This window comes from Seriola lalandi, unplaced genomic scaffold (assembly GCF_002814215.2).
Source record: "Seriola lalandi dorsalis isolate HSWRI2012SDOR001 ecotype SW California unplaced genomic scaffold, Sedor1 jcf7180002054948, whole genome shotgun sequence".
Classification (NCBI taxonomy): Eukaryota; Metazoa; Chordata; class Actinopteri; order Carangiformes; family Carangidae; genus Seriola; species Seriola lalandi.
Window position 1 is genome coordinate 248,363 of NW_019525499.1, and position 14,875 is coordinate 263,237.

Genomic DNA, 14,875 nt, shown 5'->3' on the forward strand with positions numbered 1-14,875 from the left:
AGATGCAAGATGACACCGAAGAGCCACAAAAATGACTGCACAGAGATGCAAAAGAAGAGATGCAGAATGAGTTAAAGGAAACAAAATTGCAATGCAAAAAAAAGTACAAAGACATCCACAATGACCAGAGACAAAAACGAATCTTCACAAAATAACCAGAGATTCAAAGCCACCACAAAGAGAGACATAAAAAATATAGACATAAAATAACAAAAAAATGCTAAAAAGAGATGCAAAACAACAATAGGTGCAAAACGACTACAAAGATACACAACGACACCCCAGAAGACACAGTCAGTGGGTCTTGCTGTTATGTAGGAGGGGTGGGGGACTTTTTGCATGTCTATGCCCAAGGGCCCGTTGTGTTATAATCCGTCCATGTTTAAAAGGTAAAGGAACTTTGTGATTATCTCATCACTGCCGTCCACAAATCTGTCACTGTATGACACACTACAGTTTTACTGTTACTAGGATCGGACCCAATTAAGGCCTCTTCCCGTCTAGCTCCCACAGATAAACAGTCCTAACCTCTGACTCTCGCGATGGTTGGCTTATTAGCCGGCACAGTCACACGGGATGTGGGAATGGGATGAAGTGGAGGAGAACCAGACGCTGAGCTGAAACCGTTAAAACCAAAAACGGAAGGACGAGGCGAGACGGTAGGCTGTGTGTGTGTGTGTGTGTGTGTGTGTGTGTGTGTGTGTGTGTGTTTGTGAGAGAGAGAGAGACAGAGAGAGAGACTGAGAGAGACAGAGAGGGGGGGGGTTGCCGTTTCTCTGGGTGACGTCACGAGCTTTCCTGAAAGTCAAAACAACCGTTGGCTGCGGTAACGGTAGCTTTCGTAGCTTCTTGGAAATCCGTTTGGAAATTCGTTGAAATCGTTGTGCGTCAGCTCGTAACGTTAACAGCAACGGTTGACTATCATCTGACGGTTCAGCCTAGCTTGAAGTCTAACATAGCTTTACGTTACGGTTTACGAGCGGTTTATGAACAGCAGGTGCACGGGAATACCATCGCACCTGCCGCTACAGGTAACACTGTCAGCTAGCAGCACTGTTGTGACAGCAAACATGACATAAACCCCGCTAAAGCTCGCTGAATAATGTGTTTTTATGTTGTGATAATTTCAGTTAGGTGGACCTGGTCCCGTGTTTAACGGCTTACTTGGAATGATGCTTAGAGCTAGCGCTAAATGGGTCACTGTCTCGAAAATGGGTATCGTTTTTAAAATTATTCTCATGTTTAACATCTGTACCATGCTGCATGCAACATTCTGCAGTTTAACAACCACTTCGCACCGTGGCGTAAATGATGCAGTGCTGGTAACTTAGTGCAGTGGTGCAGTGTAACTTAGTAGCTGCATTTACTCTAGTACTCTACTTAAGTACTGTATACTTTGGTATTTCGATTTCGTGCTGCTATATATTTCTCCTCCATTACATTTCAGGGAGAAATGTTAGACCTTTTTACTCCACTACATTTATGTGACAGCGTCAGCTATTGGTTATTTTACAAATTAATATTTTTGCATACAAAACATATGGTAAGCTTTTAAAATATAATTATTTTTTTTTATAGATTACCCAACAGTACAAGTCGATGAACAGAAAATTAACTGGCAAGTATTTTGTTCATCAACATTTCGTCATTAAAGTAATTTTTGCTGCTTTTTCTTTGAATTGTTTTAATAATTTTAAAACAATAATTTGTTTCAGCCCTATTTAAATCACTTAAAAATAGGTCCATCACAAACAAATGCAGCTTTGAAATGCTGATAACATAATAATCTGTCTACAATGAGTACCATTACTTTAACTGCATTTTGCTGCTAATACTTTTGTACTACTTTTTGTAAATACAGGATTTTAACTTGTATTGGAGTATTTGTATAATCTGGTATTGCCACTGTACTTCATCCACAACTTACATGGCATGTTGATAGCTATAGTAGAGTGAGACAACAAAACTAAGCCTGGCTTGATTTGTGACTGCACAAGTGCATGGCTGAATAGACCTCCTAAGGGGACCTGGGACAAAAAATTAGTTGGTTTGCCACCTTTGGACCCCACTATACATATGAGAATCATTATTTCCATCGGCAAATGTACTATATATGTGCATGTATTTATATTTTTAGTACATTGTCAGGGAGACTCCCACGTTTTCCCCCCGTAACACTGAGGCTATGGTTTACGACACTGAAATGGGAATACAGGATGGGAAACCCCTCAAATCTTTTGAGGGGCAAATTTATTGTCATGCAGTGTGGCTTCATACAGCTAGACTGATTAATAGAGGGGTAGCTGACTGGTCCCTGCCCTTTACATCAATTTTTCTCAAACCCCCCCCCCCCCATATTGGTCTCTATTTCTCTGTTTCCTCTGATTATGTTTCTTTTCTCACTACCTCCCTTTCCTTGTCAATTTTTCCCCTTGTAATTGCCTCTGGAATGAAATATCATAAAATAAATGCTGTCTGGCAGGTGCTTCTCCTGGCATGGTTGGTTCAGCATGGCAGCGGATATCTCCATGGCAACAGCTGCCCTGGTGACAAAGGGTTGCCACTGTCTGGACATTCCTCTCCTCTTCTCACCTTTCCTGTCCTCTCCTGTCCTGTCCTCCACTAAGTGCGATCAGGGCCATACTAGACCAGATTAAGGTTAAAGCTAACTGAAGCTTCATTGAATTACACTGCAGTGTTAAAGCTTAATCCAGAATTGCACAGTGCCTATAAAAAGGATTCGATCCCCTTGGATGTAATTACTAGGGCTGGGTATCATTTGAATTGTTTTCTAAATCAGTGCTAATATGATACTAAAACAATACAATTTACCTTATACCTTAGTTTCTACAGCTGTAAACAAGTATATAAACAGTTTTAAAAATATATAATAGTAGTACAATATAAAAACTGGTAATAATTTTATATAAATCAGGAACTATCTGAATAATCAATATTACGAGTCTAATCAGACATTTGATGGCAGCTTTAGATAGTTTTTGATTCTATGAAGACATTTCAAAGATATTTTGGTTGGTACCAAAAACAAATTGAAGATTCATACCCAACCCTTATAATTATATCCTGTGTGGTAAAATAATAAAATATACAAAAGTCCAAGAGGGGTGAAAAGTTTATAACGATTAATCATTTCTTGTCTTAAAATGTAAGTGAAATACACAATTACCTACAGCCAACAGTCCAAAACCCCAACATTTTCAATTATATAAAACTTAAGAAATGCAGCCTCACATTATGAGAGACTGGAAGCAATGAATATTTTGCCTTTTTCTTTTTTTTATGACTTATACAATTATTAGATTATCAACATTGTTGATGATAAATTTCAGTCAGTCACTGCAGAAAGGCACTCATATGGTTAGAAAGACCCCAGGAGTAAAACAGTTGTGATCTTAATCTACACTGAACATCATTTTTCAGTAGCAATTTGTTGGCAGTTTGGCTCATTGAGTCCTTATCAGTGAGATGAAACATCATCAACATCTCCTCAGTTTGAGTTTATGAAAGCTTGACCTGAGCATCGTAGCAGCCCCTTTGATCAAGAACTTGAATGTATTGTTACTAGTCTGGCTTTGTACACCTGTATTTAGAGTGGTCACAACTCTGCTGCCTCAACATAAAAAAAAAATCCCTATCACCTACTAGGGTGTGTGTTTATGTGTGTGTGAGTACGTCTGCAGCCTTCGTTATGACGCTGCAGTCCCTCCAAGTGTTGGCGGCAGTGCAGACACTAGCTGATCTGAATACTGATTTCCAGCTAGATAGCAACGACTGCTAGCCTAGCTGCCGTAGTGCTGATCTCCATTCAAGCTGAGAAGCGTAGCGTTGTTGCGCGTTGTGTAATACAGTGTAGTAGGGTGCATTTGAGGTGAACACGGCAGCTATGCAGAGAGAGAGGGGAGGGAGAGTGGAAGGGAGACGACAGAGAGGTGCAGAGATTTGGGCAGAGAGAAAGAGTGTGAGAGCATCCTTAACTGCCGTTGTTGCTATTTATAGCCAAGCCCTACTCCACAGTCCTGAGATGCTCTCCAGCCTCCCACATACAGACGTCAGCCTACACACACACACACACACACACACACACATGTTGACAAAATAATTTGACATGCAGAAATACAGCAAGCACAGAGAAGTAGATAGGCTTTGCACACAGCACAACCTGCTCACCAGAACAAAAAAAGGTCTATGAATGAATGAGACACAGAGCTCAGGGATGTTTCTTTGGCAATCAAGGTCAGTTTTTGCTTCATCAAGAGCTCTGCAATAATTCATCCTGTTTATCAGTGAGTGTTAGCGACAGAAAGAGGAACTGGGTGCATGATTGGGTGGGGGAAGAGCTGAGGGCACATTTGTCCTCACAATAACTAGTTGTTTGTCTTGTCAGATTGCATGAAAGGGCTTTGGAGGGAAAGAAAGGGAGCTGCAGAGGAAGAGAAAAATAAATCCATGCCTTCTTTTTTCTTTTTTCTTTTTTCTCCTTTCACTTCATTCCAGGCTGAGTCACTGCTGGTGAGGAGGAAGGTCTGGAGAGGGAACGAGAGAGGAGGAGGAGGAGGTGGAGGAGGAGGGGGAGAAGAAGAAGAAGGGAGGGAGACAGGGAGATAAGCCACAACAGGAAGCAAAACGACACACACACGTACACAGACACAGTGCGTGTTTGTGTGTGTGTCTGAGAGAGAGACTGCGCGAACGAGAGGGTGAACGGGAAAGGAAGGGAGGGAGAGTGACGCGGAGGCTGGGAGAGCCTACCCCCCCCTCTCCTCCTCTCCCTCTCTTTCTCTCCTCTCCTCCTCTCCTCCCCTCCTCCCTCTCTCTCTCTCTGTGGAGCAGGCGTGTAGCGGCATCAGACTCGGCGTGAAGGAACCATGAGCGATGTCACCATCGTTAGAGAGGGATGGCTCCAGAAACGGGGTAAGTACATCCAGTACCTCTCTTTTTCTACTCCCCTCCTCTCTGCCTCTATTTTCTATCCTCTTCTTCTCTGCCTCTTGTCTAGACTGAGGGCCTGGCCGTGGCTGTCCACATGTGCCGGTGGGAGGATGTGAGTGTTTGCGACTGACAGTGTATGTGTGTGTGTGTGTGTGTGTGTGTGTGATCACATGGATGTCTGATTATCTAGTGTGTGAGTGTATACGTGTGTGCATTTGCCCCCATAGGGATGTGTCTCTTTATTATAAGCTTGTCTGGCAGTTTGTTTGCTAAGCCTCTATATACTTTAGTTAGGTTGTGGCTGAAAAAGAGTGTGTGCATGGGTTTGTGCATGTTTTTGTATGCAGTGTGTGTGCACTTGATAACATGTACCAGGCCTGTAGTTACACTGCTGGTGCATAGTGTTTTGTCAGGCCAGTGTGTTTACTAGTCTGTGAAATCAAGTTAGTTCTGTCTCTCTGAGGTATTATTTAACATAGTTGTGTCTTAAGTTCGTAGAAAATCCTGAATTGTGTCACTGAGAGTCATATGACTTGGGGTTGGTTGGGGTGGGTTAAGGGGGACACTGACAACACATCCTGTTTACAACCAAATGAATGAGAAATTGGGAAAGAAAATGTAATAGTTGAAGAGCATCTAGCAAAGATAGCACTTCCCTGTCCTCAGACAATCACAGCTCATGTTCAGTAAGTGGTTGCTGCAACAGGTGAAAAGTCATTTGTAGCAGGGCCAAACTGAACCAGAAGCTGTCAAAAAGTGATAAACAGTGGCTCTGTGATGACTGCAGCAGCAACTGTAAGGCACTTTAGGACTTTGTCATTTATTTTTTTATTTTTTTATTTTTTTATAAACAAACCATGATTTCATGGGGTCATGTGTCTGTTGGTGTTGATTCCTTCAGGCACAAGTACATGTGTACGTGAATGTGTGTGTTTTAGAGAGAGAGCCTCAGGGGTGCAACAAGGGGGATTTCCAAACTTTTAGGCCAATGAGCATCATCCCCCTGACTATGTGATGGTGTCTAGGAATGTGTAACACAAACTGTTGAACAGGAAGTGACATGGATACATAACAGACTGCAGGCTTCTGGGTAATGTAGGCTAACACCATGGCACAGCAGGAGAACATGTTGGATAACAGAGTGCTCCTTACTAGATGGAGAGGATGCTCTCTCACACTGTGTCACATGCGCACACACATACACAAATACAGGGCGCACTCTCTATTGCTGAAATTGAGGGGAGGATCTTTGTCTATGTGTGCCAGCATGCCAGTGTGATCCTCAGACAGTGGTCTGTGCATATTAAGAGGAACACATCGCCCCCAGTCACGACGCAGCGCTACCACTGTTCATCAGTGAGTGAGTGAGATAGAGGTTGTGTGTGTGTGTGTGGGGGGTGTTGTTTGTGTCAGGAATATGAATGTTTGTCTGCATCATATGCTAAATCTTTGTCTGTATTTGTGTGTGTGGAGAGAAGCAGGGTCGGGGTGCTGACTCACTGTCCAGGTCGTGACTGCAGTCTCAGTCGTTAGACAGCTTTTTACTGAAAAGAAAGCGGGAGAGAGGCCGAGAAAGGTAGTGAAACCTCCATGCACACGCGACCACACACACACACACACACAGACACACACACACACACACACACACACACACACACACACACACACACAACCTTTTGTACTTATGAGACATATAGTTGTGTTTTGACTGTCTGCAAGGCCCTGTACTTTCTAACTCTTGTACCAAATAATGCACTTTGTTTTGTTTTGAACTGAGCGACAGAAAGACGGTGACACAAAAAGAGGAACTAAAAGACTGAGTGAGTAGAAGATTGGAAAGAAAGACCGGTGAAATAGATATGGGAAGGAAGCAGAGGTCTCTGTATGGAAGAGAGGTGCTCACATGCTTTGTAGATGCCTCTAAGACCTCTAATTGAATCAAACATGAAAAAATTTTTATTGAGTATTTGAGGACTACCTGAATAATTGCTGAATTCTTGTCTATTGTGTGACTATTAAACCTTGCAGATTAGATGAGCAAGGATGTATCTTACTCTTTTCATGTTATTATTGGGTAAATATGAGTAATATATTATCCCCATTGTTGTTTGTGTATCCAGCTATGCAGATGCTTGTTAAAACAGGTTGTGTTTTTGGTAAACTCATAATTAATAATTTTATGTTAGATGAAGTTCTTGTCTACAACAGCTGTTGAGTAAATGCTTCCAATATGGTGCAATTTTGTTGCCAAAAAAAGTTGTTTAATGATAATTAAGTGCAGAGGTTTTTCTTCAAGTAAGCCATAATATCTTGGTCATCATCTTATAGACCACTTAATGCATGACAGAGATTTATATCGATATTGCTGTAAATTTTATTCTCTATTGATGTGTGTGATAGGCTCGCGGTTCAGGACTTACTGTTTACCCCTCTACAATATACAGCTTACACATGATTTAGGTACAAAGGAGCAGTATGCAGAGACTTAAAATGCTTTGATGATGCTATTGGTTCTGCAGAGCTTTTTTACTTTTAATCACATGGTCTTCAGCATAAATGCATCCACATGTCAGGAAATGATAAGGCCTATGTGTAAGTCTATGTGTAGATTAGTCTTACCGATGCATTTGTGGCAACTTAGTCTAGGACTTTATTTGACCATTGATGATGAGGATTTAATGAGATAGTTGTTTCTGAATGTTTCTTAAAGTCTTTTTCATACTCTTTTAACTTTTTTTACTCTCTTGTCTTTTGTGGTCAGAGTAATGGGTATAGTAATAAAGTGAAATGATTGATTGATTGAAAGAAAGTGTTTCCCATCCGTAGCACAAAGTATTGGTGATAACTTCTTGCTCATGCACCCTCATGGGTATGCTCAGCTCTCTGCATGTTTTATGAAGGGACTGTGTGTATCTGTGAGCTTGTAGCTTTAGTTTGACAAGCCAAAAACCATAAGAGTAATTGGTCAAACATGACAGATGTGTACAGCACATTGCCACACACATACTCACACACAGTAGGCTGATCAACTTACATATTTCAGTGGATGGTGATCACTGGCAGTAGTGTGTATGTGCATTGTCCTCAATAAGCAGCACTGGGCTTCGGGAGTATGTCAGACTGTCAATAGGAAACATTTACACAAAATGACAAGAAGGGGGGGGAGTAAAATGTACTATAACAAAATAAAAACTTCAGGATTTTTGCTTTTAATTCATTCCTTCCTTTCTTCCATCCCTCATTCATTCAGTACAACTTCAATTACAAAGTGCTTCACACAGATGTTGTAAAAGTTGAGAGGGCAGATAACAGATAAAAAACAAAATCACAACAGATGATACAAATAAAAACAAGCATACAAGAGTAGTTTAATAAAGCTGTAAAATGCATGTATATAACAAAAGCATAAAAAGCAAACATCTCTACTCATTGTATATGAAGTCAAAGTTTGCAATCATCACACGGAGACAAACCTCAGGAACATCACCTCTGCAAAATACAGCAGTATGTCCTCAGATGACCGAGCCTTTCAGTGCTCACTTGCTCACTGCCATGGTGATGATTTCCTTCCTCCTTTCATTAAATCAGAGTGGGGAGTGCATTCGGCTGCATCATTTCTTTATCTTTGGAAATAATGAACAGCAGATATAACAGAATCTGTCACAGAGTCTGGAAATGTTATTTCATTCTTAATTTTTAAAAAGATGCTTTAGATGAAAGATGCTAGAAAATTTGGTGGATAGATGTGAGCTACAGGTACAGCCTTGGAAGGATATTGTGTTGTGTTGAATGTTGTGTTTAGGGGTGAAAATCACATGTTGCTATCCTTTCAGTCAACAGAAGTTAGAGCAATATTTTATTGCACCTTTACAAATCTGAATCTGAGGTGAACTCCACTTCATTTCCACCTAGGCTAGGAGTTTACCTTCTGTCAGCCCGTGTGAGAATACAGAGGTCACAGTCAGCCAGTGTAGTCGAGGATACAGTTTCCTCCACCAGCATCAGCCCACACAGCAGTCAGCACAACAGATGGCCAGGAGGGAGGAGAGGAGGAGAAACACTGAAGAAGAGAGACAGGGAGAACACCATCATCTTTTCTTTGACACTTTCTGTCCCCAGAAGTGTTTCTAAGCAAAGCTACTAATCAGATGAGATACGGCTTTGTCAAAGTGGAGAGAGACTTGTTACTAACTCATTTTTGGAGATAATGATTCTTTGTCTCCCAGGAGGGTTTAAGCAATCAGACATAAGATAAAGTCAAGAAGATGTTACACATACTCTTTATTTTACAATTGCGTTTCAAATTAATTCATGACTTCAGTCAACCTCTTAAATAGATGTGTGTAGCTGTATGTTCTTTAGAATGTAAGATTTTCAGACAGAAAATAAATGAAAATATTGTCAAGCATATATGGTGAAGTTGCAAGGTTTTTATAATGGATTCTTGTTATATTCTGCAATTTTATTTATTGAGTTAGATAAGAGATTCTTGAACTGCAGAGAAATTACATACTATAACTATAAGTCTCATGGTACACATTGTTTTTGAGGTTAAGGTTAGTTCAGTTTCACCAAATGTCAAGTGCAGTTTACCAAAATGCTTCTGTGACAGCTCAAATAAAGGTTTAAAATATGTTTGATTTCTAAAGCTCCCTTTGCACAGGACTATAATCAAACATAAATAAACTCTGTAACATACTAGATATTCCACTACAAATAACCTACCATATTCCATCTAACACAGTCATCTCATAGTGTTAGAATCAGCATCTCAGTACCCCAGAGTATTTGTCTTTTTTCATCTTCTTTTTCTTTTTCATTGATTTCTTTGAAAGCAGTTTGGGTAAAATTCTGGGGGCTCATGGGGGTTATGGGCACATTCATACTGACATGATTTTGTATTGGACATGATGCAGTATTAAATTACATGGCTGCATCCCACACATCGACTGAAATGTTGGCTCTGCATGTCGTGCTTTGGCTTTGTATCTTTAGATCTGTTCTGCCCTTGCTCCCTGTAACTTTACAGTCTTTGTTTTCAAATTGCATCCATATGTAGAATTATGATTGGGGGCTCTTTCACCGTGGAGACAGTCATGAAGTGGTTCCATTACATATTCAATGTCTGCCTTTACTGGTAATCTGTGTAAATGTGCCAACCTGTCACTTGATGTATCTCGGGATGAACGTATGATAGACATGGAGCTGAAATAAGAAGCAACACACCTGTCTTCTTTTATACTTTTTCCTCTGTATTCTCCATCACCACAACTTAATCCCTTTGGGAGCTGTCTGTGCTATACTGTATACGTTAGACTGCTGTGGGGTTCATTGGGTGCAGTGCAGTGAGGCAGCCATCTTGGCTCAGTGAGTTCAGTGAGTTCAGTGTTGCTGGAGGCTGGCTGGCTGGCTGGATCAGGTGGCAGTGCCAGATCTCTGATATCAATCACCAGCCGCTGCTGCTGCTGCTGCCGCCGCCACTGTCTGCTGTGTCGCCCTTCTACTCTCCTCTCCTCTCCTCTCCTCCCCTCTCCTCCCATCCTTTCCTCCTCCTCTGTCCTGCCTCTGCTGTAGAGCCTGTCAGCACAACTTACTCCATTTACTGTCATTCACACTCTTTCTCTCTCTGTCTATCTATGTATCTCCCTCCTTCTCCCTGCACTCCTCTTTTTATCCCCTCTGTTTCTCAAACGCACATGCATATACAGGGCAGTAGCAGACAGTGCAGGCTTTGTTATGAATGGCATCCTCTTGCACATCCGGAGGAAGTGTACGCTCCAGTGTGGCTTTACAAACTGTCTCCATTGTCCTAAGAATGACTCACTCTACACTGCAGAGAATGGCAGTCAGCCAGACAGTCAGACAGACCAACGGCACAGCGCAAACAGACAGACAAGTCTGCAGAGCCTACAGACAAACAGCACAGGAAAGACAGGCAGAGAGACCGATAGTTTGTGACAGATAGAGCCAGCATAGAACAGAGGCAGACAACTTGGCAATACAGAAGAGACCTGCAACTAGCGGGTCACAGACATCAAATGAAAGACAGATGGGTAACATACACAGACAGGCAGCAGAGTGTGTCACCTTAGTATTCAATCAGAATGATATTTTTGTTCCTTTCTTTTAAACTTATATGTACCTACTGATAAGCTCAGAAACGCATGTTACAATGTGCAGTCTGAGCTAAATAGCCTGAAGCTGTACAACTCTGCAAACTCAGTCAGTCAATAAGATCAGTGGTAAGTGGTAGGAAGCATCCTTGTAAAGGCTATGCAAACTGAGAGATGGATTAATGGATGGGTGAGTGAATGAACTAATGTAGAGTGAGGCAGTCTTGGATAAATGAATGAGTGGATCAATGAATGGAGTGCTGATCACTGCAGAGGGAAAACTTGGATAGAGGAAGAGAGAAAAGGTGAAGGGAGAAGAGGTTGAGTAATGGGATTAGTTTGTAGCTCAGGATCATCGAAATGCTGACCTCAAACATTTCATCACAGTTGTATGCATGCACATGCATTCACACATGTACACTTTACTAGATTATTGTTTATTGCCATTATTATTGAAATGTATCCATTATCAACCCAATGTACGAAGAGATGTCAAAATCCAAAATTTCAGTTTTATGTATTTTACTTAATTGAAACATGCTATACATTACAGCTGTTTACTGGTAATAAGGACCAAATATATTTTTATATTATCTGATACTTATAATTAATCAATGCAGAGGATGATGTTATGCAGGTTGTAACAAATGAATGCTTCATCCCATTTTTGGTAACATACTAATATACTATAAATCACCATTTAAACTTAACCTATTAGACCTTTTGACTCTTGTAACTCAAACACAACAACAAACAGATGATTCACTGTGGATTTTTTTAAACATTAGTTTATAACTTCATTACCCCGGTGAAGCCCACTTGGTGCATATATAGTGTTGCACATTTCTGAATATGACAGCTTAGTCAAATGTTATTACAAGGAGGTTGTTTAAAGGATAGATAGCAAGATATTAATTCCTTGGAGACCTGGGTTTCTTGGCCACCTCAGTTTTCTCATCAACTGGTTTCTATCTACCACTATTGCACAGGCAGCTATCAGATGTTTCTATCGGGTTCCATGGTGACCCAATGGCTGCAGCAGCTCTGTCCTTACTTCACAAGCCAATTTGTGTTAAAGCTGAAAAGAGATTCTATGTTTAAATGTGCTAACACAGAGATTAGACCAAAGGGGTAGTGTGTAGTCTAACATCTTGAGGTAGTGTTGGCTGGTTGGAGAAGGCTTTGGGCTGATTAGAGGAAGCAGGTTAGAGTGGGGGTTGGTATGGCTGATTTAGGCCGACAGATTATTGCTTGGTTAACAGCTAGTGTAAGTTTTGGAGTGCAGGAGAAGGACCCCGGAGTGTTACTATTTGGTCTTCCACTCAATTTTTCTTTGGCCATCCAAGTCTGTTTAGTATTGATCCATATCATTTCCTGTAGACATGATACTAAAATTGTTTTTGTTAAAGATAATGAATGTTTCTTCACAACAGGATACTATAGATAATCAAATATAAATTTTTTTGACTCCTTAAATAATAAAACAGCACAGTGATAGTATATTTTAGAAATGCCTTCCAGACTGACAACTGGGCATCAGTTGCCAGCCTGTTGCTTATTAAAGTTGACAGAGTGTTTGCCATTCCAGTAATAGTTTATGATTGAAGTGATAGTGGTCATTCATAGGAGTTACTATGTACAGTATATCAGTGCTGAAAATGTAACTTCCCTAAATACAAGTTGCTAAGGTTTTGGAAAAGATTTATTGTGTAATTTTTAATTATGCACGTAACTTGTTGAACTCCCATTTACCTGAGCAGATAATTGTACAGCAAGAGTGAGTTGGATACAGTGTTTTTTTGTTTCTCGCAATTATGACACCCATAATGGTAGACTGTGGTCTGCATCTGGTTGCCAAGGGCAACTGGACAACCACTGTTGCTCTGAAACATCAGTTACATCCTTGATGCATTTTCTCCTCATCACTCACAAGCTTTGTGTTGCTTCATTTGTAAAACAGAGCATCAGTTCCAGAGAGCAACCTCTGTTACAAAACCTTATGTTGAGAACATGAAGACAGCTGTTTGAGGCTACTGCAAGCACTTGTGATTTTATTTAGTGTTTCTGAATTGATTACCCAGTCTGATGATTGTCCAATAAGACTCAACGATCACTAATGTAAAGCAGAGCCACTTAATCAAGTCTACAGTTGACCCAGTCTTTACCTTGCCTAACTGTTGAGCATAGGTGAGCAGAGATTTGGAAATCCATGACCACAGTTGGTCAGTTTCGCTGTGTGTAACATACTGTACCAACACTTTTGTGCTCATATGAGAGAGACCTCTTGGTCAAAAGCTAATGACAATTTCCTCTATGATTTGAAGCAATTTTACATTGTTTGACACTGATTCGTAACAATCCAAAATGTGCTATACTGTGAACTCAGTACTGTGGGCTGTGATGGCTCAGGTGGTAGAGCGGGTTGCCTGTTGATTGCAGGGTTGATGGGTCGATGCCCAGCTCCTCCTGTCTGTGTGTGGAAGTGTCTTTGGGCAAGACACTGAACCCCAAGTTTCTTCACTTGTAAGTAGCTTTGGATAGAAGTGTCTGCCAAATGAGTAAATGTAAACAAATCTGAACAGAATTGCTGAATTTCTACATCACCATCAAGACATATTTCTATCTTAATCCAGTTGATACATCTAATTGATGCATTTTTTAAATTGAAAAAACTATTTTAAATGGGAGATATATTGAAATTAACAGTATTATTTCATACGTCGTACCCTGACCGAAATATTATGGATATACATGTCTAAGGCAGCAATGTCACATGTTGGCAGTAATTTAAGGCCCTGGAGATTTGATGAGTGAAGTAGAATAAATGTTAACAGTTTCATATGTCGGTTAATGTATAGTGCCACTGCAGCCATGATACTGCTATCATATCATTAAAGCCGGTAGGTGTAGCTTTTGTAGTAGTTTCTGTTTGTGAGTATGCTACAGATGAAACTGTTCTGCTAACCAGATGTGATGTAAAGATACAGTGAAAGTTTTTTTTCTATGACAACCTGGTAAAACGTCTGGTCATTTTGGTCATGGGTAAACACATGGGCTGCCTTTAATGGGTTTGGTTTGAGTTTGCTCCTGTTATGCCTGACTTAATAGTTGAGCTGCATGCTGATGTCACAGTGGCCAGGTTAAAGGGACAGTCAGTCTATTTATATCTTCCCACCTGTAATCTGTTTCTGACAGGATTAACTAAGCCACCAGCGGAGGCCTGCTGTGCCACAGAGACACACTGAAAATGTAAGCCATGAATAAATATATACATTCACAAAGATGCACTGTGAGAACAGTGTGTACAGTACATGTAAGGAACAGTGTATAAAATGTGATCTCAACATTAGGGTATTCTAGGAGAGGAAGTACAAATATATGTCTGTTTTCAACTAAACAGAAAATGTGACTCCATGTAACCACGTTACTTGCTTCTGTTTGTCTACATGTGTGATTGCATGTACATCTTTTGTGTGTGTGTTTCACAGAGTCTCAGTCAGTTAGCCTGATAAAAACAGAGAGAAAGTAGAGACCAAACAGTGACAGAATTTTTCATTCTCCCTCAGCTTTCTCTGTCTCTGGTTGCCAATCTCCAGTCATTAATAAGCTGTCCATGATAAAATTCCCCATTCCCAATCTGACACTAGTGTAGAGCAACGGACGGCAGTGGTAATCATGTCAGCAAGGCTTGGCTCAATGTTCTGAGGGGGCTAAATGTCCCCCATATGGTCCACTGGCTGGGGCCTGCTCTTCACCAAGCTCTCATTAAACTAGTGCTTAATATACCAAGGTAAAGAGGGACACACACACAC

At 40.7% G+C, this 14,875-nt stretch overlaps 1 protein-coding gene across 1 annotated transcript in view; it reads left to right on the forward strand.

The window, feature by feature from the left end:
• The first annotated feature begins 810 nt into the window (after positions 1-810).
• The window catches only part of akt3a (AKT serine/threonine kinase 3a), a 51,133-nt gene continuing 37,068 nt past the window's right edge, over positions 811-14,875 (forward strand). The window contains exons 1-3 of the mRNA XM_087170449.1: positions 811-1,031; positions 1,579-1,618; positions 4,516-4,932. Of these exons, the coding sequence (XP_087026575.1) occupies positions 4,887-4,932 (46 nt within the window). The 5' untranslated portion in view covers positions 811-1,031; positions 1,579-1,618; positions 4,516-4,886. The remainder of the gene's footprint in view (positions 1,032-1,578; positions 1,619-4,515; positions 4,933-14,875) is intronic.